The 27,741-nt window shown below is 38.0% G+C and overlaps 1 protein-coding gene across 1 annotated transcript in view; it reads left to right on the top strand.

Moving 5' to 3' along the window:
- Nucleotides 1-1,043: 1,043 nt before the first annotated feature.
- Nucleotides 1,044-27,741, top strand: part of LOC139980870 (mitogen-activated protein kinase 1-like) — a 37,098-nt gene continuing 10,400 nt past the window's right edge. The window contains exons 1-6 of the mRNA XM_071992864.1: nucleotides 1,044-1,235; nucleotides 16,275-16,401; nucleotides 20,245-20,300; nucleotides 21,193-21,382; nucleotides 25,074-25,278; nucleotides 26,171-26,329. Coding sequence (XP_071848965.1) covers nucleotides 1,120-1,235; nucleotides 16,275-16,401; nucleotides 20,245-20,300; nucleotides 21,193-21,382; nucleotides 25,074-25,278; nucleotides 26,171-26,329 — 853 coding nt within the window. The 5' untranslated portion in view covers nucleotides 1,044-1,119. The remainder of the gene's footprint in view (nucleotides 1,236-16,274; nucleotides 16,402-20,244; nucleotides 20,301-21,192; nucleotides 21,383-25,073; nucleotides 25,279-26,170; nucleotides 26,330-27,741) is intronic.

Genomic DNA, 27,741 nt, shown 5'->3' with positions numbered 1-27,741 from the left:
TCGCGATCGTGCATATACGTGGTGAGCGGTTAAGCTAAACCGTGTGTTCTTTTTGAACGTCATTCCTACAATAAGCGCCTATAATCTTGAGGCTGCACACTACTGAATATGAAATCGCAAGAAAAGATATGAACATTTCGCTAAAACTATAGCCCTGCATAATGTCCAGGTTCACATTGTCGTAAGGCCTACTTTCATTTAGGAAAGTGGAAATCTCAGAAACTGAGAAGCTGTCCCTATGGCCCCCCTCCCCTTGCCCGCAGGCTACGGCCCTGTACGTACATCAGTTAACTTAATCAAAAATAAAATATTTTGAGATGACATTTGTACATAACCACTAAACTAGAATTGAGGTATGAGTAACATGGTTATAACATCAACATGACTAGCAGGTTAGAACCCAGGCTTAACACCATATATGTATCTGTCTCAAAACTCCTATGAAATATAAAATTATCTCATAAACACTTACAAACTATTGCGGCATTACTAACAAAACTGAATGCAAAATATTATTTACATATAGTGTTATATTGCTTATACGTGCAATACAAAATACTATGAAATATACAAAATAGTAGTATACTGGAAAAGGAGATTAGCGAATGCTGCTATCAGTGCTGGCTTAGCAGATAGTGAGGGGGTATTCCCCCTGCACCCTCCCCTCTCCCGTGATTGACGCCCCTGCAGGTTGATATAACCGAATGTGTCGAACGGCTATATTGTGTTAAAACATCAAAGATCTCTGCTATATATCTGTATAGCAGGTAGCAGTTTTTAAGATTTGGCTACAATCTTGTCTCGATAATTAATCGTATGTAAGTTGTAACATACTCATAATTCAACTGTGCAGGTTTGGTACCTTTTCGATAACCATAGAGAATAGTGGGAATAATGTTCCTGTTAGGGAATTTCCCGACTCCTATCGCTTCTCTGAGACGAGAAATCCAGCTGAATGTATCCCTCTGATTTTGAATATCAGAAATCCACCCTTGACGTCAGAGGCAGATCACATGGTACGAACCTGGCGAATCAGCGATTATCAAGGCAATATAGCTGGGAGGCCGTGCAGAACTTGCAAGCCGTGTTAGCTGACCCATAAGTGTTTAGGCTAAAAAAATGGCCACTGGAAACGGTAAACTACCCGTGGAAGAAGTCCGCGGACAGGCCTTCAATGTTGGTCCTAAATATACAGGTCTTGCTTACATAGGAGAGGGTGCTTACGGGATGGTATGGTAAGTAATGTCATGAACTGAATAGTTGTTGTTGCACTTGTTGTAGCCTAACGTTACGATGAATCAATCTAAATTGATCATTACCTATTAGGCTAACGTCAGTGTAAACCTGCGCATACATGTATTGATTGTGTATATACTGAAGCTACATCCGTTTGGCCTACGCTGTGCAATTTATGTTTATGGTACAGACTAGGTATGCAATGATTCCGCCTCTGAGTCCTAGTGCAAGTGTATCTCATTAATTGCGTGAAAAGTAATAATACTTTATGCATTATTTAGCAATTTGGTCTTTTGTCAGGCCTTAAATGCATCAGTGTCCCATTTTAAAGCTGTTATCTGCATAATTTCCGTACAAACGAGTACAATCTAGGCTAGGCCTAGGCCTATTTTGATGTATTTTGGAAGCCTAGCCTAGGCCTAAGTAATAGTTATAGGCTAGTTATGTCAATCAAGAACTATAGGCTTGGCTAACTGTTGACTTGATAAAGCTGATATATCCTATGGTTAGGCCTACATGAAAACATTATTTGCTACTTAGATCCTCTAGCATTGCACTAGACCTAGCAAAGGTTGGCAAATTAGAAAAGTAAACCTAGGCTAAAGCATCAGAAATTTGTGTTAGGCCTAACGTAAGGTCTAACAGAACTCTTTTATTGCTTCTACTGTTGTGACTCAAAACCTTTGGCAGAATCAGTTGAAGGACAAAACTGTGCCACAGAACAAAGTCAAGTAAAATTGGGTTAATTCAGCTAACTGGTTGAAACACAGGTGCCAAGAACATTGTAATGGTGGTATAGGGGAAACATTTGTGTGTTCCCTAACCTAGTGTTCTGGTTTTTACACATACAGCTACACAGACAGACGCGGTAGTAACCGTGTGAAAATAAAATTGTAAGCCCCCCCCCCCCTTTTCGAAATCACTTACTTGAACTAAACACAGGAAACTTGACAGAGATCGTCATTGCCTTTGTCTTCAAAAACAATATTTTTTCTCCTGGCAGGGAGAAGTTACTATATGCCATCCAAATTTACTAATATCACATTAGGGACAAGGTGCTTCTTTTATTGGCCTAACCTATGTTAGAATATGGACATGAGGGACAAGGTGCTTCTTTTATAGGCCTAACCTATGTTAGGATATGGACATTAAGGACAAGGTGCTTCTTTTATTGGCCTAGCCTATGTTAGGATATGGACATTAGGGACAAGGTACTTCTTTTATCGACCTAACCTATGTTAGGATATGGAATAAAGTATGTAAGTTTAACCGTTTTAGGCTTAGTTATTATGCCTCGTGTTAGAATTTGCTTCTTTGCCAATCTCCAGTAATGTGGTCATGCCGATAAAGGCAGTGGCACTTCAAGCAATGAAACCTAATCATGGAATAATTCAGGGTTCAAATTTTCATAGCAGTTTTGAAGGCTCTGTACTTTGTCTCTTTTAAAATAGTACTTGTTGTTCCTGTGTACAATACTACCATGCATCTTTACACTTGTATAGCAGTTTTGCCCATTTTGCAGAGCAGTTTACGATGCTATACCGGATAAATTATTCCAGCTGCTAGTATCTTTGAGGTCTTGAGTATCATCCCTTGTTGGCTAAAAAGTAAAATTGGTTTGTCAATGGAGAAGAAATCTGTGCTTTCCCCCCACATGAATGGTCCTCCAAATAGTTAAGAAAAAACACTCCAAAATTATCTAACATTGTAAGTTGGATAGCAACTAGATGTGAAGTGCACTAATAAGCTGGCCATTTAGCTTCTCCCATGCAAACATGTGGCTGCTTTAGTGTTGTAAATAACAGTCTTCCAGGGGGATCTCATTTGGTGGGACATGACAGTCATACATGTACTTCAAAATGTAAGGAATGGTTATGTTATCTCCAAAACCATTGCTGCAAATGTACCCTTCCCCAATTGAGTAACTAACGTGTGTGCCTCAATTACCATTTATGTCACTCACTTTTGTTAGGTATAGCCAAGGAGAGTGAGTTTCTTGTTACATGCATGTATGTACTGTACATAGGCAATAAAAGTACATGTCTCGGAGGGTTGTTGCAATTTCCTGAAATGAGAATTTCCATGATCGATATACACGGTTAACTAGTTCCTCATGAACAACGATTTCTTGATATATTTTAAGAGCCAACATCCGGTAACAATGTACCATCCCTGCTGAATGCATGATCCCATCATAGCAGTGTCTAGACTTCCAACCATCAACAGGGCGCAAATTTAACAGTCCTACGCTCGTCCAAGATTTCTAAAACTCGGGTCGGACAACCTAAAAACCCTGCTTAGGTTGTTCAACACTTCAAACAAAACTTGGAAAATCCCTATTCTTTAAAATGAAAATCTCCCCCCCCCCCAAAAAAAATATTAAAGTAGCTTGTTGGTATTGCCCTCCATTCATATAAGAAACAACATAAGAAATAAATCACATTTTGGTACGTTCAGTAAGAGGGGAAAATCCTACACTTTAGCTGTATGTGCATACTGTACATGATATGCGCTAGTGATTACGAACAGTCACGTACATACTTCGTAAACTACAGAGTACAGACCCTGGATGCGACCAAGCTTGCTTTCTACCTCACGGCCGCACGCACGTATGACAAGCTAGCTGAAGTACCACATGTGTGTAGTACGATACTGTGCATGTGAGCATAACGCATGCTCGTTTATGTTGCTGCAATGTACAGTACTTGTTCTGTTTACCCTTGGCTTACCGTCTTTCTCTGGGAATTATCGAAAACGATTACGGAAATCATTTATCACTACCAGGGAATTCCTGCAACCCAACATGATTAATCATGAACAGTGTCATACACCACATAAAATGTCTATAACTCTACACTACAGTTCTGTCCAAGATTTGTCGATCTCCGTAAAGACTAGTTACTAAGAGTCAGACTTAAGGTCTCAGGCCGATAGACTACTGTAGGTACAGTACTATCATAATGCTTAGGCTTTTGTAATGCTTAGGTTTTGACAATGCGTAGGCTTTCTCTAATGAAAACACATTTGTATTCGTCCTATGACAGGTCACAACAAAACATTTTGTAAATGACACTGATTTTGTTCTTGGGCTACAGGTGTAGCTGAGTTATAGCTAGGGCGTGTACACATTCTTCATTGATATGGTTACTAGTTCTACTGAAAAGAGAGTTAAGAAAAGTAATTAGATTTGTATGCACCAATGTTTGACAATGTATATTACTTTGCAGTGTAGTGTAAACTCTCCCACGACAATAAGTATGCATCATTTGATGTTGCAATGCAAACTTGGCAAAATTACTATATACAAGTGCTATGATGCATAGCACTGTTTGTACCATAGAAACCATAATATTTAAACAGAGACAAAGCTCTGAGCATTCAAATATGCCAGCAAAATTTTGAACACTAAATTTTTCCCTGCATCAACCACTCTAGCACTGAAATCTATATCTAGATTTGTATTGTGGTGTGATATTTTTCCTACAGTCTTGATCAAATCACTGAAACAGTGGGTGATTGTTTTGGGAAACGCTTGAATGGCTATCACTGAATCCAGGGAAGAAGACCTTGGTCTTTGACATATATTCATATAGAAGACTTTGACGCAATTGATTTTGAAATTTTGACCATGCAAACGGGGGTCATTGGCATCCATTGTCTTGCTTATTGATTGGAGAATAGAGGTTATTTAGATGAGTATTTGTGGCATGGCTTCGGACAAGTAAGCGACTGTCAGTCCAGGTACGGTTGTTAAGCATGTCTAGAGAATAGGGAACAATAACAGTGCCATTCTATACTATGCAAAGACCCCAGGAGTGAGACCTGTTTGTTTTCTTCGATGAGCTCAGTTCTACCACAGCATGTACCACAGTAACCTGTAAACTGCCTGAAAGGTACACATTATGAATGACCCCATGAATGGCTGTAATACCTATGGCTAATAGTCTTTCCTTGCACAACATGAGAAGACATTTTGTTTGGTCTACCAGAGGAAATATGATATGTCATCAGTGCAACTAAATAAATATATGCAACAAATCTTATTTCCAGACATCGTACACATGTGAAGTTAATGTCACCATTTATACCACCATGCTTTCCCATCTTCGTCAGCTGCACAAATTGGTGGATATTTTAGCACCGTGCCGCCTATGGCCGTATTTGGAGTCATCACCCACTTCCTCTCTCTCGTCTCACCGTGAAAATGTCACCTTTAGTTTTGACTTTGGCTTCAACCTGATACTCCTTTACTACAAAATAAAACCTCAAATTGCCCAGACCTTCTTGAAAATAAATTTTTTGATTGGCTAAAATTTCCTAATAATCCAGACAAAAATATTATAATGACAGATCTCTGTCATTAGAAATGATGATTATGATGTGCAAATTTCTTCAAGTCATAAAAATAGAGAGGATACATAAATGGTCTACACAAATTTGATCACGGCACTTTCATATCACCTGCCTGCAGTATTGAGAAATTTATGTAACTTGGATCACACAGCAGCACTAGAAGGCGACTTGCCCAGTTGAGATAGACAGAGAAACAGCAGCGCTAATCTAGAAAATTTAATTTCTGTACATGATAACCCACAGTCTGCTGTCAGCATGTAATAGTATGCTGCTGCACATCATGGGCAACTGTGATGTCTTCTTGCAGTAGACTCTGGTAAATAATTCATGAGTTCTCTTGATTCTAAGTTCAGATTACTAATGTTTGAAGGGGTTGTAGTCTAGTAGAAATGGGTAGCACATGCATAAGATACTTCAAGGGAAGGCTTTTTTTTTAAATATTTTTTTTTGATACATGTATATGTTTTTGTATTCCTTACCAAAGGCAAAAGGAATCTATGTGATGGTGATGATGGTGTTTACAGTATGTGTGTGTGTTAGAATGTGTGGTATGGCTTAGCTTTTAAGTAGACATGAGAATTCAAAAACTTCATGCATGGTCCATCATGAATTTTCGGATATATTGTGTGTCTATTTTAGTGATGGAAAGGACAAGCGATTTTCACAAATATCATCTGAGGTCGTTTGAGGTCAAAGTCGGACAATGCTAAATCCCCATGTAAAGCCTGGATGTACTTCATGCTAAGTATGTACTGTAGGTCAACTTTTCATGAGCAAATGACATTTTTGGTACTCTTGAAGGTCAAAGGTCATTAAATGTCAATTACAGGTCAAAATGTGCAAAATTTTCAGCCATGGTAACAATAATGGTAAATGGTTATATGTGGATGAATTTGATGAGTAGTTCCACACAAGTGCAAGAACCTTCTCGTTCACTTGAAGACAGCGATGGTAAAAAAAAAAAATTGTGACAAATCTCATCTGCTAGTGTTACATGAAATATTCTCATACAGTATGAAACATGGCAAGAAGTCATTCATCCAGTTGGCTTTGTGGTTATTATGGCAGTATTTTACATAAATCAAGACAGAGTTGGCCAGCAATTTGAAAGTCAAATTTCAATCTTTCTTAGAAAAAGGTTATACTTGCCAAGGCAGTGTTTGGCTAATCAGGCTATTAAGAGTCTTGTATTCTGCAATTTTACTGTTAAATCGTCAACCCGCCAACCTCATTCCGATAAGGTTGGGTGGAGTCAGTACAGGAGACAATTGAATAATTTGTAACTAAGTCTCAAGCTCCTACAGTAGTTGATTTATGGGTTTCATGTGGAAAAATAGTAAACATTGTTAGTATTTAATTTAACCTTGTATCTTAAAAACATTAAATACAACGTTTTTCAATGTAAAGGAGGAGAAGTTCTATGCAAAATGTACTTTATGCGGGCTGCCAGAAATTAGTATATTACACTCAGCTATGTAAGGGCTTTGCTTACAGCTCGAACAACAATGCTTGTGTAGAAGTTGGAATTGTGTGTTTGGCAGACCGTAATTATTTAATATTTTCATTTGTGTGGCAATGTTTATCAATATCGTTATTTTTTTTGGGTAGTGAAGTATTAAATATATACTATAAATGGTTACAATGGATAATCAAATTTAGAGAACAAAGAAAATGGTTCACCCACTGCCTCTCTCATTTTCAGTTTTCTGCCTTCTTCCTATTCCTCTCTTTCCACCCAAAGTTGGGCTCTTAGCCAAAAAAAACCCAGCCAAAAAAATTCATACAGCCTGAAAAGCTGGTTGCTTCTCTCAAAGCTCCTAACAGAGGTGTATAACAACATATGACGATTTGTACCATATCATATAAATCATATATAGGTTTGCACCATGATGTGATACTATAATGTCTGCTGTCTCTTTTGCTAGACAACAGAATTCTTCAAATCATTATTATATCATTTCTATTTGTCCCTTTACTACCTGCCTCCTTCATGCACATGCTATGCTTTTTCAATGAGGCAAAGAGAACGTCCGTCCGTAGCAATCAACTTTCATTGCATCGATTTGTTTTTCTGGGTTTTCTTTTGCTTTTCCGGGAGCCTTGTTTATGTGGAAAAGTTGATCTTAATTTTGTTTCCTTTGAATAGCCCACAAGCTCGGAAATACCAAAGCACCGAAGCATGAAAAGAAGGCCAAATATTCTTGATTGTAGTGAAGACCAGTGGTGTTTATTAAACAAAATAGAAAGTCTGTATCTCATCTTCCCCTCAAACATAGAATGGCAAAGCAGGTTTTTATTGACGTTTATCGTAGATGGAAAAGACAATCCGCACTTTTACAATTTGATGGTTTGATGTGGAAGAGCTTCTGTACCAAGTAAAGTTTGCACACAGCAATTCTATATCCTAGAACCTGTGTGCAAATAACTATACTAGTATACTGTATCCCCCTACTAATGTTTCAAGAACTGTTTAAAAGCGTTATCCCGGTGGCTGACAGTGTGACACTTTTACGAAAGTTAAAGATATTCCACGCTTTCAGTCGAAAATCCCATATTCAATATCTCTGAAGGTCCCCTAAATCAAGATATGGTCGATTGAATGGCCTAATCCCTCAATTCTCCCCCCCCCACCCCGGTGTGGATCTGTGATGTCATACAGTAGCAGCAAATGTTCCTCGAAAGCTTTACATGTCTATTCCTAATATTCTTGTTGATTTATCCTTGAAACCCTGATGCATTTGGAAAGTTAACTTACTGTAGCTGATGTGACTTTTAGAGTTGGATGCCTCCCGAAAGAATTTAAGAAACAGGATTTTTGTCAGCTGTTTTGCAGGGGGTTGTTCATCACGAAGGACCTATTAAGTTGTAATATGTATGGGAAAGATGTTGGTTGGGTTTGTGTCCCTTTTTGGACTACCTAATTTGGTCATCTTACATCTCTTTTTGTCAGATTATCATAAAGTTACTACTTATCGGAGGTAATATTGGATTTAAAAAAGGCTTCAATTGAATGGATTCGTCATGTTGTCCCTTTCACAGCATTTCTCGGAACCGGTATTCTCTCTCCCGTATTCTGTTTGTCAGTGACAAACGAAAGTTGGGGAAAAGATATACAAGTCAACAACGTCAAAAATCTAATGAACACTGTCAATTATAGGCAGGCATTGCTAGACCTAATTGATGTGTTTACCTTGTGTAACGCTCGTGATGTAACGTTTGGTTCGTACAATAGAATAGAACCTGTGGGAATATTCCAGAGATGTTTGTCAGCTTTTGCAATTTAAAATTTGACCAAAATGAAAGTATTTTTTTGGGTGCGTACATTCCTTGTGTGAAGTTTCTCTTTTGATGAAAGCAGGCCGGGACAAACATAATGTCTGAAATACAATTGGCACAAAAATTGTAATTTCTGCTCGATTTGACCTGGGAGTTGATATAAACGGGGACCAAAGAAATTCATTCATTTAACTGATTAAAGCAACGTGCGTTTTGGAAAGTCATTTAGGTTTCTTCCACTTTATAATTTCCATTTTCGATCTGCGTATGGTTAAGAAAGGAAACCTTTTGAGGTTACGCTATTCAAACGAGCGTATAACCGAGTGCCCCTGTTAACTGAGCATTTTCAATTGTTTAATGAATACATAATGAAAGGTCCTATCTGCAAAAACCTGCTGTATTGTATTACCATCCAACACTGCTAGACTACATTTTGAGCCATCCATGCCTCTTGAAATATATATGTCCATCCTCTCCAAGTAGATGCACAAAATTGGAAGAAAGAGACAAATACAAGTGATGTTGTTTGTTAGTTTCAATTTATTCCAAAGTTTTATACCTCTTTTAAACAGAGGTTTTTCATAACAATTTATGTTTTAGGAGCAGAATCAGTAGTGCCATAAAACATAGAATAACACACCACTGTACAGTAGCTCTATGAACCAGCATATAAAAAAACAGTTGAACATTTTCGATATTGACGATAATGTAATAGACACATTTGTCGGTAAATCTATGCCATGTTCCAACATTGTCTTCAAACCATGATTTTCACAGTTTTAAGAAATACGAGATGCCATTCCCAACACAGTCTTGTACATTGTCCATGACGTGAGTATCTCTTTAAACAAAGTTGATTTCTCGCAAGTTTGGTCACGTTTTGGCACTGAGCGTTTTACCCCAAAAATTGTCTGTAAATTCTTTCGATGTTCCTTTTAATGTCATCATGATCCATCCACCTCTCTCATTCTCGATCCGTGAAAGAAGGAACTTGCTCATTTTGAGGTCGAGAACGTCCTGAAATTTGCCAAGGAAATTCCTGCCAGGCTCTGTCTAGGAGATATTAATTGCGTTCACGTTGATTGGTAACCCAGTTTCCTAATCCGTAATTTTCTACTGAAGTTGTCATCAGCCAGCCCTCTCGCCAGTCGTGAGCTCAACGTGTCTGCAACGATCTGTACTGCTACAGTAGGGAGACCGATTGGAAAATCAAGATCATGCATCTACACAGCTAAGTGATTGAGAAGGCAACATGCTCACAGGCCACAAAAAAAAAGGAAAAAAATTTAAATTAAAAGTTGGGATAGGGATATTAAACCCTGACGTACAGTAATGTGAGAAAGTACATTTAATAGACTGCCGCCACAGTCTGATCATCCAAACTGTTGAGTTTTCGGGGCATGCAGCGAATGATTATATCAGTTGAAATTTGCTCACAGGCGTTGATGGAGATCTACTGTAGATATGGTGTGGTTAATGAAAAGGTCTAAGCCTGCCCTCTCTGGTGGCAAATTACGTGCAGTTTGGTCTGAGATGCGTTAAGAACCAAGCACGGCAAGCTGTCGTATCGATAATCAATTAAATTGCTCGAAATGCTTTATCAAAAACAAGCATCTTCAAATTGCTATGACAGGACTACCTGAGGAGGAGGAGGGCGGAAATACAAATTACAATGTATTAATTACGATTGGTTACGATTATGTACAGTTTGCAGTATCATAATGTGCACTGTACTTGTGATGATACAACAGTCTTGTTTGTATGTCAGTGCTACTACATATGATGTCGAGACTCTTCTTAATTGTCTCTATGTTCTGTAGTCCTATTACTGTAGGGTTGATCATGGAGAGATGATAAAACAGAGAAAAACTAGAGCATAGAATTTAATAAAAAAAGTAAAAAAATTGCTCTCGCGTACTTGTTTGCTGAATTTGTTTTGTCCACGTATCGTTTTGTTTCTTTCAACCGTCTTTAATAAAGTTCTGTAAATAGGGAATGATTGTCTGGTGAATTTTGTGATTCATTACAAACTTTTCTGGCCGGCGTCCCCAGGTGCAGAGTAGTAATGGTTTATGTTAGACCGGAGAGAGTAGTGTCTTACAGCTCGTTTCGCCGAATACCAAGGTCCCTGACCAGTTTACAAAAATAGGAAAGAAGCTAAAGCATTTAATGCTTTGCAGGTACACTGTACCAGCCAAAGTGTAGCTCTCTCAGTCAGTGTTTGATAGAGGAGTAGCGGGCATGTGAACTCACATGGATTCGCACTGAACATCCAACCACTGTACGTCATATATATATACATGCCATCAAATTGAATTTGAGTACGTATCGTAAAACCAGAGTCCATTTTCTGAGAGTGCCAGTGAAGCACCCATGTGGTAATTGGCATCTCGTAGGTCTACATATCCCATCATTGAAGGAAGACAAGACCACTTTACATTCCAGTGTGGTAAATTGGTAATGAGTCATAACTCAAGCTATCTAAATAATGAAATCAACCGAATAACGTTTCTGAGATTTTGTTCTATCCCAACACAGAGATAGCTTAAAAGCAGCTGGGATCATTTGACTCGGTTGTAAAGATACTATAATTCACTCAATGCAGACTTACTGTGTGTAACAAGTCTGTTCCATTCCCATTTTAGCCATCAGTTGTGTGAAATGGTTTAGTGCTGAGGGGAGGGGGGGTACAGCCCTAAAATGTTACCAATGAGGAGGGCCGTGGTCCGGAAATGACAGGTCAATAGAGGGCATAATGTTAAAAGATTACCAGTTCTCCATATGCGCGATAGCACCGAGGTCGTGAGGAGATATACAGTAGGTAAGCTCAATGCTCGTAAATACCCAAATTTGGTGTGAATATAATTTGGGAATTATGAGAGGGTTTGTCAACCTTATAACACTGCGGACCATCACTTAGACCAGGGTTGTCCAACCTACGGCCCGCGGGCCACAGTCCGGCCCGCCGCAGGGTTGCGTCCGGCCCGCCAGAGATGCTCTACGGTGCGAAATTTTAGTGAGCAGATTTATTGATAACAATTTGAAGCTATACAATCAATCATTCGAACCTTGTGGGTCCACAAAACTGCATACAGGTCAGTTTGTGTGACACTCTCTAAGCGGAGGGGAGGGGGGCGGCTGGACTTCATTCAACTGTTTTATCAGGAAGGAAATTAAATCAGTGCGCTCCGCGCGCAGTGCTCACATTTTGTTGCCTTGGGCTTCGGGCAAAAAATCGAAAAATCGAGCGTAGGGTTCATGCGGCCCCCTCTTCATCATAATCATTCCATGTGGCCCTCCTCTGCAAAAGGTTGGACAACCCTGACTTAGACGAATGTCTTATCACCTTCAATTTGAATATCCCCATGTGCAGCTGAAAGTGTGAAAAGGCATATTGTATCATACATGTTTGGTTGTATGTATCATATCACTTAATTTTGCTTCTGGCAACAATACTTTGGCATTAGTCTACTTTTGATTGACTACATACGCTGTCTTTTCTTGAAAGCACAAAATTGCTTAAATTTGGTTGACAATTTTACTGAACCTAATGAGTATTACCGGCAGTAGAAGATCATATTTGATCAAAACTACAGTGCTACACTTCCTTTGGACTTTGTACACTAAATGAAAGTCAATGAGGTGATGACTAATAAATGTTTCCACTCTGTTCTCATGATTTCAATGCCTACACACTGTTCATGTCAAATTTGTTTTTTTAGTTAAATGACTTTGTTAACATGAAATGAAATTTGGTCAATTATCCTACAATGTATGATATGGGATTGTACTATTGAATATCTCAATCCACTCAACTCAGAAAGCTACAACATTTTAAGAACAAAAAATTGATTACACAGCAGTTGAAAATGAGTCACGGATTGTTGTGTCACATTTGTTATCCTTACTCATTAACAAGTAAACAGTAATTCAAGGTTATGTCAACATAAGTTAAATAACTCGTCCATAATGCTCCATAATCAACTTGGAAGAAAGACCTCAATATAGTAAAAAGTGAGTGAATCAATTTCAGGACTTAATTTCAAAAAATTAAATGTGAGTGCTAGTACTGTTGTTGAAAGCCATCCTGGCTTTTCAAGTTGTCACTTTTAATATTTGCTCAATGTCTGGAAATGCTCCTTTAAAACTGAATAGACAATGTGTCTGCTTGTCAATCCAGCTCTTAAAGTTAAATGTCCTTTTGTGTAATACATAGCATAAATTTAAGTCTTTCAGAAATTATGCTTTAAACATCCAAGGATCATCAATGGGAATGCCTGAACTGCCTAGGTTAGCATGTACACAGTCCATTTGAGGGGATCGGTTTTTTTCCAGTATAGAATCTTTTATTGCAAATGTATGCGAAGTGGTCAAGTTGCTATACATGTATATAATGGTGCAAATATGTACAACAGGTCTTTGTACCAGGAACGATAGTATTTTTGAAGAGCTAAAATTCAGAGCCGTCCAAACTACTACAAAGTTCAATAATAAATTATTCCCTGCCGGTTGTGTCAATTTAGTTTGCTCCTCGCTTACCTGTCTCCCCACAACCTTTGCACCTCATTCTACGGTGCCCAGAATGAAATAATCATTAACTGGAGGAGCCAGTCATACAGGGCGTGCAGTGTTAAAAGGTTGCCAGTTCATTCTAGGCACGGTAGAACGAGGTGCTAAGGTTGTGGGGAGACAGGTAAGCTCGTCACTCGTAATTATCCAAACCAGGTAATTTTGGAGTGTTTCTCATAACCAATGAAAAACAGAAGAAGTTGAGAAATCAGTTGGAACCAACAAATTATGGCATTTTAATTATGACCTTGTTTACAATTATACTTTATAAATTGGTCAAGGATAAATATATTAGTTGGAATTTTGTCCTTGGGTTCTCTGTTGTTTTATGCTGCTAACAGATTGTGTTGTGATATGGTTAAGAGAATCGCTAAAACAAATGATTAGCAGTACTACGTTAATTTATATGTTACCTAACGAGCTGATGTCACAGGTCTGCATAAATTTGTATGCAAGAAGCATTCCTGATTATAGCGATAATATTTGACATGCAATATTTCAGGATTAAAGATCTTGAAATCCAAATTTAAGAAATTTTATAGCAAGGAGAAACAAGACCAGTGCTCTATTTGCGGGGGTTCTAGGGTTATGTCAGAATCAAACTCTTGCCTTATTATAGTCTAGTGTTGCACAGATACCGCTAGTATCAGCTTTTATCGATATCCGATAACTTAGATCCCAGTATGAGCCGATACAGATCTGTTTGGGGGGTGGAATAAAGTCGCTACCAAACATTGCAAATATGAAGTTCGCTCGGAAGAAAAGGCAACTGTTTGTGCAACAACAAATATCAGTCGTCGAAAAAATATTGGAAGTTGATGTAGCAAACTACCGATAGTAGTATTATATTAGGCGGATATTGTCACTATCGGCCAATATGATTAGTACGTATACCGATAAACATTGCAACACTACAGTACTTGAGTCATCCTGTAACATTGTTAAATGTATTTTTCATTTGAGTGACAATTTGCATTGGTTGGAAAGGTATATTCAACAAAATAAATTTAGTGTTCAGATTTTGTGACATAGCAGTATTGAAGTCTGTGGATTTTGTGTCAGATAAAATACTTTGGTTCCTTTGTAAAAAAAAACAAAAAAAAAACTGCTATACATGTTTGGACTTGCATAGTAATTTTGACCATTTTTGCATAGCATTTTGTGATATCATACTGGAAAAAAAATGATAACCCGGTATGCATACTGTATGTAGCTTTCTGGTGTTAAGTGTGGTACAGGAAAGTACACACACTGTAATTCAAGCTATTAACTACAACAGTTAGTAGTTATTAGTATGAATGGAACTACTTCTAGTAGAGCCTTAAAAAACTGTCCAAACTTGTGCTAAGCTGTTAGAAGTTTGCCAAGCCTCTCCGGAAGTAACATGCCACTTGATTGTCAATGAGGATATCCCCTGGGAAGTGTCTGAATGGCCATAACAACATCATCATCATATTGTTTGCTCTACTCTAGAGAAGAGTTCCCTTAAACTTAAACGAGAGTCGTGATCAGTCTAAGGGGTACGGGCGCACTGCATTTGTACAATTTGTTTACAGGGAAAGATAAGCTCCGTCCCATAAAGGTTTGGTTTAAGAGATGATGATGATAATGTGAGATGATGATGATGATTGATTAGTAACATGTCATTTATAACAAACACTGTACTTTGGTTTTTGAAGTGGATGATGTAACTACAATGGCAAAAGCACCTACCAGTTTCCTTTTACTGATGTTATCTATATATACTTTTCATTGTTATGAAATGATGATTGATAAAATACAAGTCATTTATTACAGTATTTTAGTTACGTGGAAGTTAAGATCATGTACACTGTACCGTCTGAATTTATATCAAGGTTACTGTTCAACAGAGAAGAACCTCATGATAACCTGTCTGAGGTTACATTTATAAACGTTTGATTGATAAGTATAGGTCATTTATTACAGTATTTTAGTTAATTGGAAGTTAAGATAATGTACAGTGGGACTTTATATCAAGGTTACTGTACAACAGCGAAGAACCTCACGATATCCTGTCTGAGGTTACATTATATACGTTTGATTGATAAGTTCAGGTCATTTCATATTACAGTATTTTAGTTACGTGGAAGTTAAGATAATGTACAGTGGGACTTTATATCAAGGTTACCGTACAACAGTGAAGAACCTCATGATAACCTGTCTGAGGTTACATTATAAACATTTGATTGATAGATACAGGTCATTTATTACAGTATTTGAGCTACGTGGAAGTTGAGATAATGTACAGTCGGTCTTTATATCAAGGTTACCGTACAACAGCGAAGAACCTCACAATACCCTGTCTGAGGTTACATTATAAACGTTTGATTGATAAGTACAGGTCATTTATGACAATTACTTTAGATTAATGAAGATCTGGTAATGTCTTTGCAATGCTAAAATGCTACCAAGGTTAGGAGGTTAGGTAGATGGGAAAGGTGCATTTTTAAAGAGGAGACAGGTTGGCATTTTCTTTCATAAGTAGTCAAACCGGTCAGTCTTCTACGGTAGGTCGTATTTTCTCACTCTGTCAGTGAATTACATCCTGAAGCTCAGGATGTAATGTTACCATTGGTAGTAGTATTTCTCCCCCATCTGGTGTGATGTACTTAATTATTTTATTTGAGATTTAATCGTTTCCTCTTCTTTGCCCTGCTGTTTCCCTTTAAAGCCCATTAGTACCAGGAGACCAGTGTTGACAACAATACTGTCCAATAGTAGAATTTTAAAGGACTGGGGAATCGTCACAAAAATCTTTTTTTCTTTCGTTGTTGAACTTTATTGAAACTTTTGTGTTGATGTTTATCTCTCTCTTCTAGCTCTGCCACAAACAATGAAAACCAAGGAAAAGTCGCCATCAAGAAAATCAGTCCTTTCGAACATCAGACCTACTGCCAGAGAACTCTCAGAGAAATCAAGATTCTTACAAGGTTCAGACACGAAAATGTAAGTCCCGCACCTTGAACGCCGCCCTCATTTTGGTGTGGAAATTTGGTTGTATCCAGGTACGGTGGTCCTGAAGGGACAGAGGAGGTTTTAGACCTACTGTACTGTACTGTGTTAGTTGAACAAGACATTGATCATAGCAAATTTGTTTATTATTAAGAACACATTATTCTCATTCAGGCTATATTAATTTCATGTAAACACGTTGACAAAAGTGTCAGAACTTTGCTATTAAAGCTTTAAAACGAAACCTTGACTGCTTCACAGTGAGAGCATTGTAAACACACTGATCAAACCTTTCAAGTTGCTGTTAAGATTCATATGCTGCTGCATATTCTGTACTGTCCCATAATATTACATAGTTTGCAGTGGTGATTTTTCTCGTTGTCGAGATCGCTTCGATGTGTCCACATTAAATAACATCCCCTGCCGAGTCTTTCGGTGGCTATATAGAAGGGATGCGGGAGAGGTAAATTTTTGACGGCTAACAAGGACGAAGTTAAATATTTTGGCACAGTACCTCCAGCATGGCACTATGGGTTCCCAGCTTGTGGTCTTTAACTGTGAGATAAGAAATACGTTAAATGTGGTTCTATGATCCAAATTAGGTAAATGTGTGAACATTTGAATCATCGCTGCCTTCTACTGTATGTTCAATGGATGAGGTCTACTGTAGGGAGAGTTGTAAGTCGTGCACAACTAGCAATGATTAACCTTTAACCTTAATGATAGGTATATATGTATACACACACACACACAAAACTTTAGAACAAAGTTTGGATTAGACCTCTGAAGGATTATTTTCAATTTGATAGTTGGTTATATCAGTTTTGAGATATGTATAGTAAATTTTTGGCATGAAGGTTTATTGTTGTACTTACATAGTTCTATTCCAACAATTGTGCAAAGGCTCATCGATGACAAATTTATTTCTCTTTACACACAAATTAACTTTGATTTTGTTAGTAATTCACCATAAAACATGTTAGGTGACCACATAGTGAGTATGTTTCCCCTTTCAGATTTTTATACATAAGTTCGACAGGACTCGATCCGATACCATAAAAAAGGACTTGGAAGTGTAGTCACATGAGACCGTTGACACTACGTTCCATATATGATACAATGTATTATCAACATAATTGTCTTCTTATGAGGAGGGTATTAAAGTAGTGAAGAGGATGTATTGAATACCATAGAGGGAGCACTTTGTAATAACAACACATGAGTTTTCTTTAAAATGACAGCCCTAACTCATTTGATATTTTTTAAGAGCAATTCCTCTGATGAATACTAACTTTGGTTTAGCTCTTTTCTGTTCGTACACACTCCGGTGTACCCTAGCCTAAGAAGCAGTTTTCAGTCTTGCACTGCACCCCATTGGCCCTCTCCCCTCCCTCCCTCTCTCTCTAAGGCCAGTGCCCTCTTGCTTCTGGATCAACCATTAAGACGTCCTACATGCATTTTGATTGCTGTATTTTCATCCACCGTCCAGAGTGTACAGGAGACAGGGTATGTGTTGTCATTGGTAGAACATACTCAAACCAGTGTGATTGAGAATGCTTAAATGGATATCATCATGTTCAACATTTGAGTCTGAAGTGACAAGGATGGATGTGTAATTTGTCTCGCTGTAGATATATACTCTGCCAACTCAGACATGTTATCTCTCTTATGTTTGTCTTCAACAATACTGTAAAAGTCCACATAAATATTACACTTGCAGTTTGCTATAGTCTGCCCTTGTTGCCAAGCAACAGTATCACTAATTGGGTGATAACTAGTCCCTTGGAAAGCACTTTGCAGAAAGATAATATTCCTCAGCCGTCAGGTTTCTGTTGGAGCCGATTTATCTCTGAATTATGTTTTGTACTGCGTAACTGCACCACGTCTTACTGTAGGACCAACTTAAAGCTGCTGGGTTGCTGTTCTGTCTCCAAATAACATTTAGTGATAAGTTTCACCTAAAGTGTGTAAAGTTATTGACTTGGGTGGATTTATCAAATAAGAACATGACAAGTCTCGGACTTCAACACATATATATTTACAAGGAATAACATAAATATAACGTGAACGGAAACACAACTTTGAGACATACTGTAAGGTAGGAATGTGAAGTGGAGGCACACGCCTTGTGTACTGCATATATATATCACTGGTTGGAGACTTCTGATTGGTCTATTCGAATAACATGTACACGTAACGTTTTAACATAAAGTTATGTAACACATCACATTACAAAGTGGACATCGACCACTGGCTGGAAAGCCTTGCAAACCATCCCAACCAGACTCGTAGGTCAAATGAAGTCCAAACAGGAAATCATCCCACAAAAATTAATTTGATATAAGTTTAAACAAAAAAATGTTGAGGGGTATAAAGAAAAAATATATATTTAGAAAAACATGTCAGCATATTTATTTAAATTTTGGAGCCTATCAGTTTTTGTTATGTGCTTTTATGGCTCATTGGGGGGGGGGGGAGGGGGGGGAAGGGGGAACAGCTTTGCCAAATTGGACTTTGATTTTGTAAGTATCTTCGCTCTTAATATACATGCTTCTGCAGTAGTCACTACTTTTTCTAAACATGTGCTTCAGTGTGGGAGTTTTTTGTCTGTGTTGTTAACATTTGGTATTAACGGTATTGCTTCTTGATAGCCTATATACAGTTAGTCGGTACAATGTTGACGAGAACGACTGGTTTCTTTTGGACACCAACTTCGTTGTTGATCCTCACAGACCACCGAAAGCATTTCACAGACCTAGCGGAGGTCGATGCCCCCCCCCCCCGGCCAAGAGAGATGGTTTTATAGATTGAATATTCATGTTAGGCCTGGCTTGGAAAACTAAGTACTGTACCTTTAGTTTTGAAGATCTGTTACAGGGGCTGATTAAATGCAGTAGTTACAAGATATTCACATCTCTTGTAGACGCCTGGCAGGAGACACAAACTGTTTGCAAGTGCAGCCAGCCATTTTATTTGAAAAGATTAAGATCGTTGAGATTTTTGCAAACCTGTTTTCTGCATTAACTTACGATTTCAGGATATGAAAAAGATGGATAATACTTTAATTTTTTTTATCTTTGACATGTGTTCATCTCAATTTCAAATTTCTACTCCCACAAAAAAAAAGGAAAATAAAGTCTGGTGTGATAACATCTACATTTGCTTAAATATTTCTCATCAGGAGATCTGGTAATATTAAGCATTGAATGGATGAATCTGCAAGCTCCCTCTTTTCGTTCAAACCAAGCATTGCCTTTTATTGAAACCATTGTAAAAGTAATACGTAAGTTGTAGTTTGTACAGTTAGGTGTGTTCGGTTCCAGTTTACCGTTCATGATCCTTTGCCAGAGGCAAAGGAATCTATGCGATGGTAATGGCGTGTGTTTGTGTGTGTATGTATGTGTGGCGCCAAACTTGTAAACACGATAACTCAAGGAGAACGTCTCGGTTGAAGTTCATTTGTGGAGCGTTGATCCCCCCTTGAGAATCACAAGAGCTCTATTAATGAAATTGGTGGAGGTCAAAGTTATTTGAAGTCAACAGAGTTCAAAGCCTTAAAACCCATTTGAAGCAGCATCAGCTATGTATTGAGGGGATATACATTAAGGTCGGGGGGGGGGGAGGCTGGGAGTGGAAGGGGTCCCAATAATCTTACCAATGGAAGGAAGTATTCCTGGCTTTGTTATCATGGAGGGGGAAGGATAGTATCTCCGGGATGTGTGTAGGAGTCGAATTTGGACGGAAAATTAAATTGTTGCAAAGGCTCGTTCGTAATCAAACGCTTTGCAAAATTAATCGGGTCTTATTGTTCTTCTTCTTCTTCCTGTTTCTTTTCAGATTATCAATATTCAAGACATTATCCACGCAACAACTGTGGATGAGATGAAAGATGTGTATCCTTTGAGAAATAGGAGAGAGAAAGGAAGTAAGAGAAGGGGGGGGGGGAGGAAGCACTTACAGATGTCTTCTAGACACTTCATTTGTAGATAAGGAGAGTATAGGTTGGGGGGGTTGGAGGAGGGTGGGCTGGGGAAGGGTGGGCTGGGGGAGGGTGGGCTGGGGGAGGGTGGGCTGGGGGAGGGTGGGGTGGAATGGGGAAGGTTGAGGTCATTAGTAATGGGCACCTTGAGATTCAATGTAGAGGTGTGTCTTACATAATTGTTTTAGTTGACAGCACTAGTGCACTTTCCCAATCTACCTTGCCTATTATCTGGTGATGTTTAGCATTGTGACCCTGTTGACCCTCGTCTGGGTCAACACCCATTCTATCTTGAATTCTACACATATTTACTTTCTGCACCGCTCTCTGACTATTTCGACATAAAATGCAACCTTAAGGTGGTCTAAATCTAAATTTGTCAAATACTACAAAAAAGTTTGATGATCATGTAACAGTGGGAATGAGATTAGTAAATTGCCCTTTTCCAAGCACCTTTGCTCAATAAAACTATTAAATTCTAAGAGTGCCTTTTACAGGTACTAGCAATGCCTTAACCTGATATCTATGCCCTCCCTCAAAACACCTCCCAGAACCAATGACAGTTAACCTTAAAATACCACCATCTCTCCCATACTCCCAAATCAGACTAAACCAAAGTTGCAGTTATTTTCATAGTGCATTATCCCACCTCCCCCCCCCCCCCTTGGGAGAAGATTTAAAACGAAAAAAAAAAAACGGAAGATTTAAAAAAGGAGGATAAAGAGAAAAGGGAAGAACAAGGGATAGGCACACTGTAAGATGATTGGATTGTTCTGTACTCTCCTTAACTTGCATAATACCTCCAGATATATTGTTCAAAGTTTGATGGAAACCGATCTTTACAAGCTACTGAAAACCCAGAAACTGAGTAACGACCACATTTGCTATTTCTTATATCAAATCCTGCGAGGCTTGAAGTACATCCATTCTGCCAATGTTTTACACAGAGACCTGAAGCCCAGTAACCTCCTGCTGAACACTACTTGCGATCTAAAGGTAAAGTCCCAATTTGAATTCTTTTGTGTTTAAATCATTATTTCTTTCCTTATAGGCTGTTTAATTGGCCCTTTAGTTAGTCACACATTATGATAGTCGTATAAAATCAAACTTTTTTTTTTTTAAATCGAACTTGAAATTTTCTTTGCGCTATCCTGTCGTAATTTTTCTTTGTCACTTTCTCACTTTCACCGACGAAAAAATATCACTATCACCTGGGAAAGGTTTTTTTTGCTTTTCTTTCCTCTCTGTTTTCCAGAGGCACTTTAAATCCAACTGGTTGTAATGAAGCGGCTTGTAATCTTCTAACAGAGATAGGAGTATAAAAATTGAGTTACTTCCCGAAAATGTTCTCACAAAAGAATGAACCTTAGAGTGGATTTGGTCCTAGCAGGATCTTCTCCCAAGGCTAACATAATTCCTAGCCGTAAATGAGGTTCTTTTAATGTTTGGATTAACATGGAGGAACAGCCTCCAAAGAAAAGATCCTTTAAAATTTTGCGATCTATGTGATGGTGATGGCATGATTCAAAAATTTAATGTTGGATTAATTTTCATAAGTTTGGTGTGTGGATCCATCTTATTGAGTACAAGAAACATATTCTTTTCTGTGAAGTTCAATGGTCATTTGGGATCAACAGAGGTCAAAGTTCTGTCAACTCTGTTGATAACTCAAAAAGTACAAAAAGTTCTTAAACTTCATGCAGTACTTAGCATGTCGATCCAGCTTGGTGAGTGCAAGAACCCTTTTGAAATTGGTAGAGGTCAATAGGGTCAAAGTCTGAAAACCTTTAGAAACATGATAACTCCGCAATTAAAGCTACAATTAACCTGTGAATTATTATGCTATGATTTTCTTTTGGTGAACATAGTTTGGTCAAATTCTGTTCAGTTTAGTTTTGTGGAAGGAGCTCTATACTGTAGGTCTTCAACAAAACAGGCAGTCATCCAGGAATGAAATTTTCTTCAACAAAATGATCGTCTTGCCTTATCAGTTTTCACCCTCTGAGCTTCAAGGGATCAACAGGTTTATCTCAAATTGTCTCAAAATTGGCCGTTTTTCTCCATGATTTTATCACAGATGGCTTTTGCTTTGGCAGTAGATTGTAAAATATTTTCACAGTGTATAAACAATGTCATGTAGAGCTCTTATTTACCAACAACAAGTATCAAAGGGATGTTTGAAATGTGGCAAAGCGGATTCCATAGCTCAAAATTGGTAACAGAAAATATCAGTTTATTCATTCATCTGTGTGTCTATATTTGAAATAGGATGACTGTTCTTTCTGGATATTGAAACATTTTGTAAAAACAAAGTCTAGACTGTAGAATCTTTTACCAGTGGATTAAAATGGTTGATACCCACAATGGGAGTGCTACAAATAAGAGCTGAAAATATCTGATCCTTTTCTGGTTTCTCACTTAATTCTTGGACAAATTTTAACTCACTTGCTCTACAATTCGTCAGATAGTTAATAAGAATATTAAGCAAATGGTATGAGCAAGGAAGCACAAAGCCAACTGGCTTTCTGAAGACGTTTGGGAAACAGAGAAACAGTTACGGATATTTCATTATTATTGGTTACATCTGAAAAGCTTTAAGTGTTTCACTCGATGCTCTCATTCCACTCAAAGCCTTCACGTATTCCTAGAGATGATCTCATCTTCCCCATCGCTAGGATAATTGGCCGGCTACTGCGATTCCTGCTCGGAGGGATATATTTATTTGATTTTAATTTGCTCCGAAACATTCCCGCATCAATTATGCTCCTCTCGATCATGTTTTGTTTACATCCAGCTGCCATACTCTCTCTCTCTGAGATACGAGCTCACAGAATGCCAAAAGCCACTCAATAAGTCATGGACTCGGGAGGTTATTGGAGATTAAGTAATGGAGAGATTGTTTGAATATTACCCACTATTTTTTTTTTCATGGCCGTCTCTCCCAAACGTGATTGACGTACGGCTACGGCGACTCTCTCGTCAGTGTTCTCTGCTCCGGGGCTCCGCATGATCTCACGATCAAAGTTTGAGATCGGATTGCGATATTTCTCGTAGCTATTAGCGTACTTTCTTTCTTTCTAAAGGCTCAATATTCCAGGGTGATAACCGACAGCTAGCTCTCTTGGCATGCTGTGACGTTAGTCAAAGTCTTTGGTTACATCACCGGCTTGTGTGTCACACTCTCACGAGGGGAAAGATAAACTTTGCCAGGAAAGAATGGAGGGTTTGGTTAAGATGCCCGGGATATCACATGAGTTTTTGGTTCTGATTCTGGAGAACTAAGTGTTGATTAATCAGTTTCACACAGTTCTGTATATTTCTTCCTGCCTATTCTTCCATCGTAATTGGTTGTGCAACTTCTTTCACGGACGTGCAAAGAGGTCAGACAAAAATTATTTAGATTGGATCGTGCCTTCAAAGTATTCCTGCACTTAATTTGAAATCCAGGTTCTAGCTTGCATTGTTTGGCAAAGAAATTCATTTGGGGGGGGGGGGGTGATGTCACCCTCCCTCAAAGAAATAAATAATTGAAATATGGAAAAAAAAGAGATGATGGAATAAGAAAAGCCAAAAAAAGTGCAAAAACAAAACAGTTGTAAGTAGAAAGCAGTTGAAGTCTGTAAAGGAATGAACAATGTTTATCCCTTAGTTATTAATGTAGTATGTGTTGACTGACAAGTAGCAGGCATAATTATTTTGGCTCAAGATGTCAGAGGAAGGTAGCTTTGAGGAGGCATTTCCTCTTTACTACGATCAGACAGTGCAGAACTTTCAGTTGCTGATAGTCAAGAGCAGGGCTGATATATTATATATATTATATATATTATACATATATTACACATACATGAGCACAGATTGTGAGAGTGGGCTGAAAGTGTAGGAGTGGATTTGTATGTTATTAGCATCTGTCAGTGAAGACCAGGGGTCTCCGAAAGGAATTTGAATTGCACATATTGTTGTTTGTTTTTCAATATGTTTATATATAACGAATGTTTTATATTAATGCCAGCAAACGTGTGCAAAATTGAGTTTTTAACAAAAATTTACAGGGAAGTGTCAAGAAAGATAATTTACAAAAAGAGACTAAATTATTAATAAACAGCCCAGTTTTTTTTCATGAATATCAACATTATAAATACATCTGTTACTAAAAAATATATATTTCTGTACGATCCCTTTTGTTTTAACCCTTGATAATATAGTGATGTGTATGGATTGGTATTTAAGTTACATTTGAAGTTTTTTTTTTTTTTTTGTGTGTGGCTAAAGTCAATTTTTAAGTGTGTAGTTCTCGACTGAACTTTTATTTTACACTTGTCTGGCAAACATTTACATAATCAAATTACATAAATAAAACTCAGGATATATTCCGGTTAGATAATATGTTCATTTCTTTATGCTTCTTTATTTATGACCCTTGGCAGCTGAGGCTGAACCAGATTAATTTTAGTTGACTGGGACCTGCCCCCAAAACTAAAGACCAGATGGCTCACTTGATAATGCACAGTATTTTGTACGCTGATGTGGCTGGCAATCATATTGCAAAAATGTCACAGCCCGCCCCCCCTCACCCCTTCCTACCCCACTTCACCCAGAAATAAATATATATATATCATTTCAAATGTTTGTAGTTAATTTTTATTGTGAATTTTTTTTACATAATTTTATTTCTTTTTCCTCTGAGTAGATTTGTGACTTTGGACTTGCCAGAATTGCGGACCCCGATCACGACCACACCGGTTTTCTAACAGAGTATGTGGCCACCAGGTGGTACCGGGCCCCCGAGATTATGCTCAACTCCAAGGGTTACAGCAAGGCCATAGACATCTGGTCCGTCGGTTGCATTTTAGCGGAGATGCTCAACAACCGGCCAATTTTCCCAGGAAAACACTGTATCCTTTTTTTTTGGTGACCATAGATACGCCTGCTATTTGGTCGTCTCTGATGATGATTAATAAAATTGCCATGCATGGGTATATATATATGTATATACTCCTGTAAGCTTAACATTAGGCTCTGTGATATATATATGCAAATAGCTATTTCTTGGAATTTGAAAGCCATCGATGCTCTCTGCTTCTAATTAAATGTTAATTTACATTGACAGTGGGTTTAGCTACACTAGGGAATCAAACGTGAGAAATAACGTTCTCTCTTGTGTCCGTGAAATATTTTTGCTTATCTTTATGAATGCCTGTCATAGTAAATTGTAGACAAAACTTGGTGAATTGTGTGGAGCATTCTTGGCTGTGTTTTCCTTTCTTGGATTTGCTTTAAAATATAGATAATCATCACCTAGTTATCACAAATTCATTTTGAAAGGTCATTTAAAGGGTATAACCTAAGTGCAAATAAACCTTATGGGAAAATTAGAAGCCTAAGCTTAAGAAAATAAACTTGTTTTGCTTGTAAGGCCTGAGAGGTTGGCAACCCCGCGAAGGAGTCATTTTCTCTCATGAATTGTCTCAAACAGATAGTGATGTGTCGAATCCAAATGAGGCGCTTTGCCCCTCTTTTTCTAATTAAATGGTGATCAAGCCGAGGCCTCCAAAGGGCCTTAAGCTAACATTAGAGAAATTCATCCTTAGGATACACGATTTCCTATGGACATTTGTAAGCAGTTGAGCACTTTGTTGTTTCTTGACAAGCCTAATCATGAGAGGGGGAAACTGTCCCTTACAAATTACTAGTGCTTCTAGAGGGCATTCTGATTTTATGGTATCCTGATTCATGTCACGAGGGGTTTTATTCTGTTTATCCTTACTTAACATCAATGTTCTTCAGATTTGGATCAGCTGAACCACATTTTGGGAATCATCGGCTCACCGACAGAGAAAGACCTGGAGTGTATCAAGAATGACAAAGCTAAGAGCTACCTTCAGTCCCTCTCTCGCAAGGAAAAGATGCCCTGGACTAAGATCTTCGTTAATGCCGACGCAAAAAGTGAGTCTATAGTCGTCGAAGAGTTGTTGTCTATTAGAAATCAAATAAAAAAAACTGTTAGCAAACTGCTTATCAACTAGAGAGCCTGTGTATGAGAATGTGTAAAAGTAAGTTGGCCTGACGTTTCGATCCTAGCAGGATCTTCTTCAAAGACTAAATGACCAGTAACAGTAACAGAAGGGACAAAAACACCTTCCCTTAGTCCTCTCTTTGTCCCTCTACTGTTTATCTCATACCTCTCCTCTTCCCCTGTTGGTTTCTTTCTTTCTTCTCTCCATCCCTTGTCTACTAATCCCCTTACATCTATCTATCTGTGTTCACCATGCTCATTAACCTGTCTGTATTCTGTGCGTGTTTTTGTCCCTTCTGTTACTGTTATTTGTCATTTAGCCTTTGAAGATCCTGCTAGGATCTAAACGTCAGGCCAACTTACTTTTACACATTTTATTAGATATCAACGGATAAAATTTGATCAAGTCATTCTACAGTGGGGAAGATAAAACTGACTGGGGATAAACAATTTGAAAAGAGCACAAAATGTCCTGGGATTGCACTTGATTCGAAAAACAAGTGCAATCCCAGAGGTCATTGGGTTGAATCCTATTACACAAAAAAAAAATGTTCTTTGCTCTTTTCAACAGGATTTTGTTGTTGAAAAAGAGTAGTAATTAGCGTTTTGCCTGAAAATTCAATGATGATCAGGAAGGCATTTGAACTAATTTTGTAGGATGATGTTACATGTCAAATATTTGTTTTCATATCAATTTTTTGATAAATTTTTTCGACTTGTCAGAGCTGTCGTTGGCTTGCTTCTGGAGATTAGTAGAAGCAAGCTTCCAGCTAGGACAGACATTAATGACTCGGAAGAGGGCACTTTTGCGTCCGAGTGGTAGCTACAGGTGTGGTGGTTTACCGAGATAAGACCGTCCATGTATAATGCTACCCACATTTATAATGCTAAGTAGGGGTAGGGGAGCTTGTTGTCATTCTTTACAAGGCACCTCATGTCAAAGAAAGCTGCAGCAGCTGCAGAATCCCCTACAGCCAGGCTATATGAATATTCAATTTCAATTTTCAATTTCTTTATTCCAGTATAAATTATAAAATTTATAAATAGGACACATAATAATGATACATAAAAGTCGTAAAAATGTACAATCATGAAAGCATGAACAAATAAGAAATAAGATGGATGATTAGAAGTTTGAAAGATTAACAGGATTATAACAGAGATTCTAAGAACCCATTTTGAATATAAATGGCTGCTCTGTAGATAAATGAGTTCTTATAAAGCATAATACTAAAAGTTGGCAAGATAGTAGGATTACGTAGATTGTACTTGTCGGTTCTATTGCACAAAGAGAGATCAACTCGGAGTGAAGTGGGTGATCTTTAGTACTATGTATATTCTT

Source organism: Apostichopus japonicus, chromosome 15, assembly GCF_037975245.1.
Source record: "Apostichopus japonicus isolate 1M-3 chromosome 15, ASM3797524v1, whole genome shotgun sequence".
NCBI classification, from domain to species: Eukaryota; Metazoa; Echinodermata; class Holothuroidea; order Aspidochirotida; family Stichopodidae; genus Apostichopus; species Apostichopus japonicus.
Note: the sequence above shows the minus strand (reverse complement) of the source record. Positions and strands in the feature narration are given on the sequence as shown.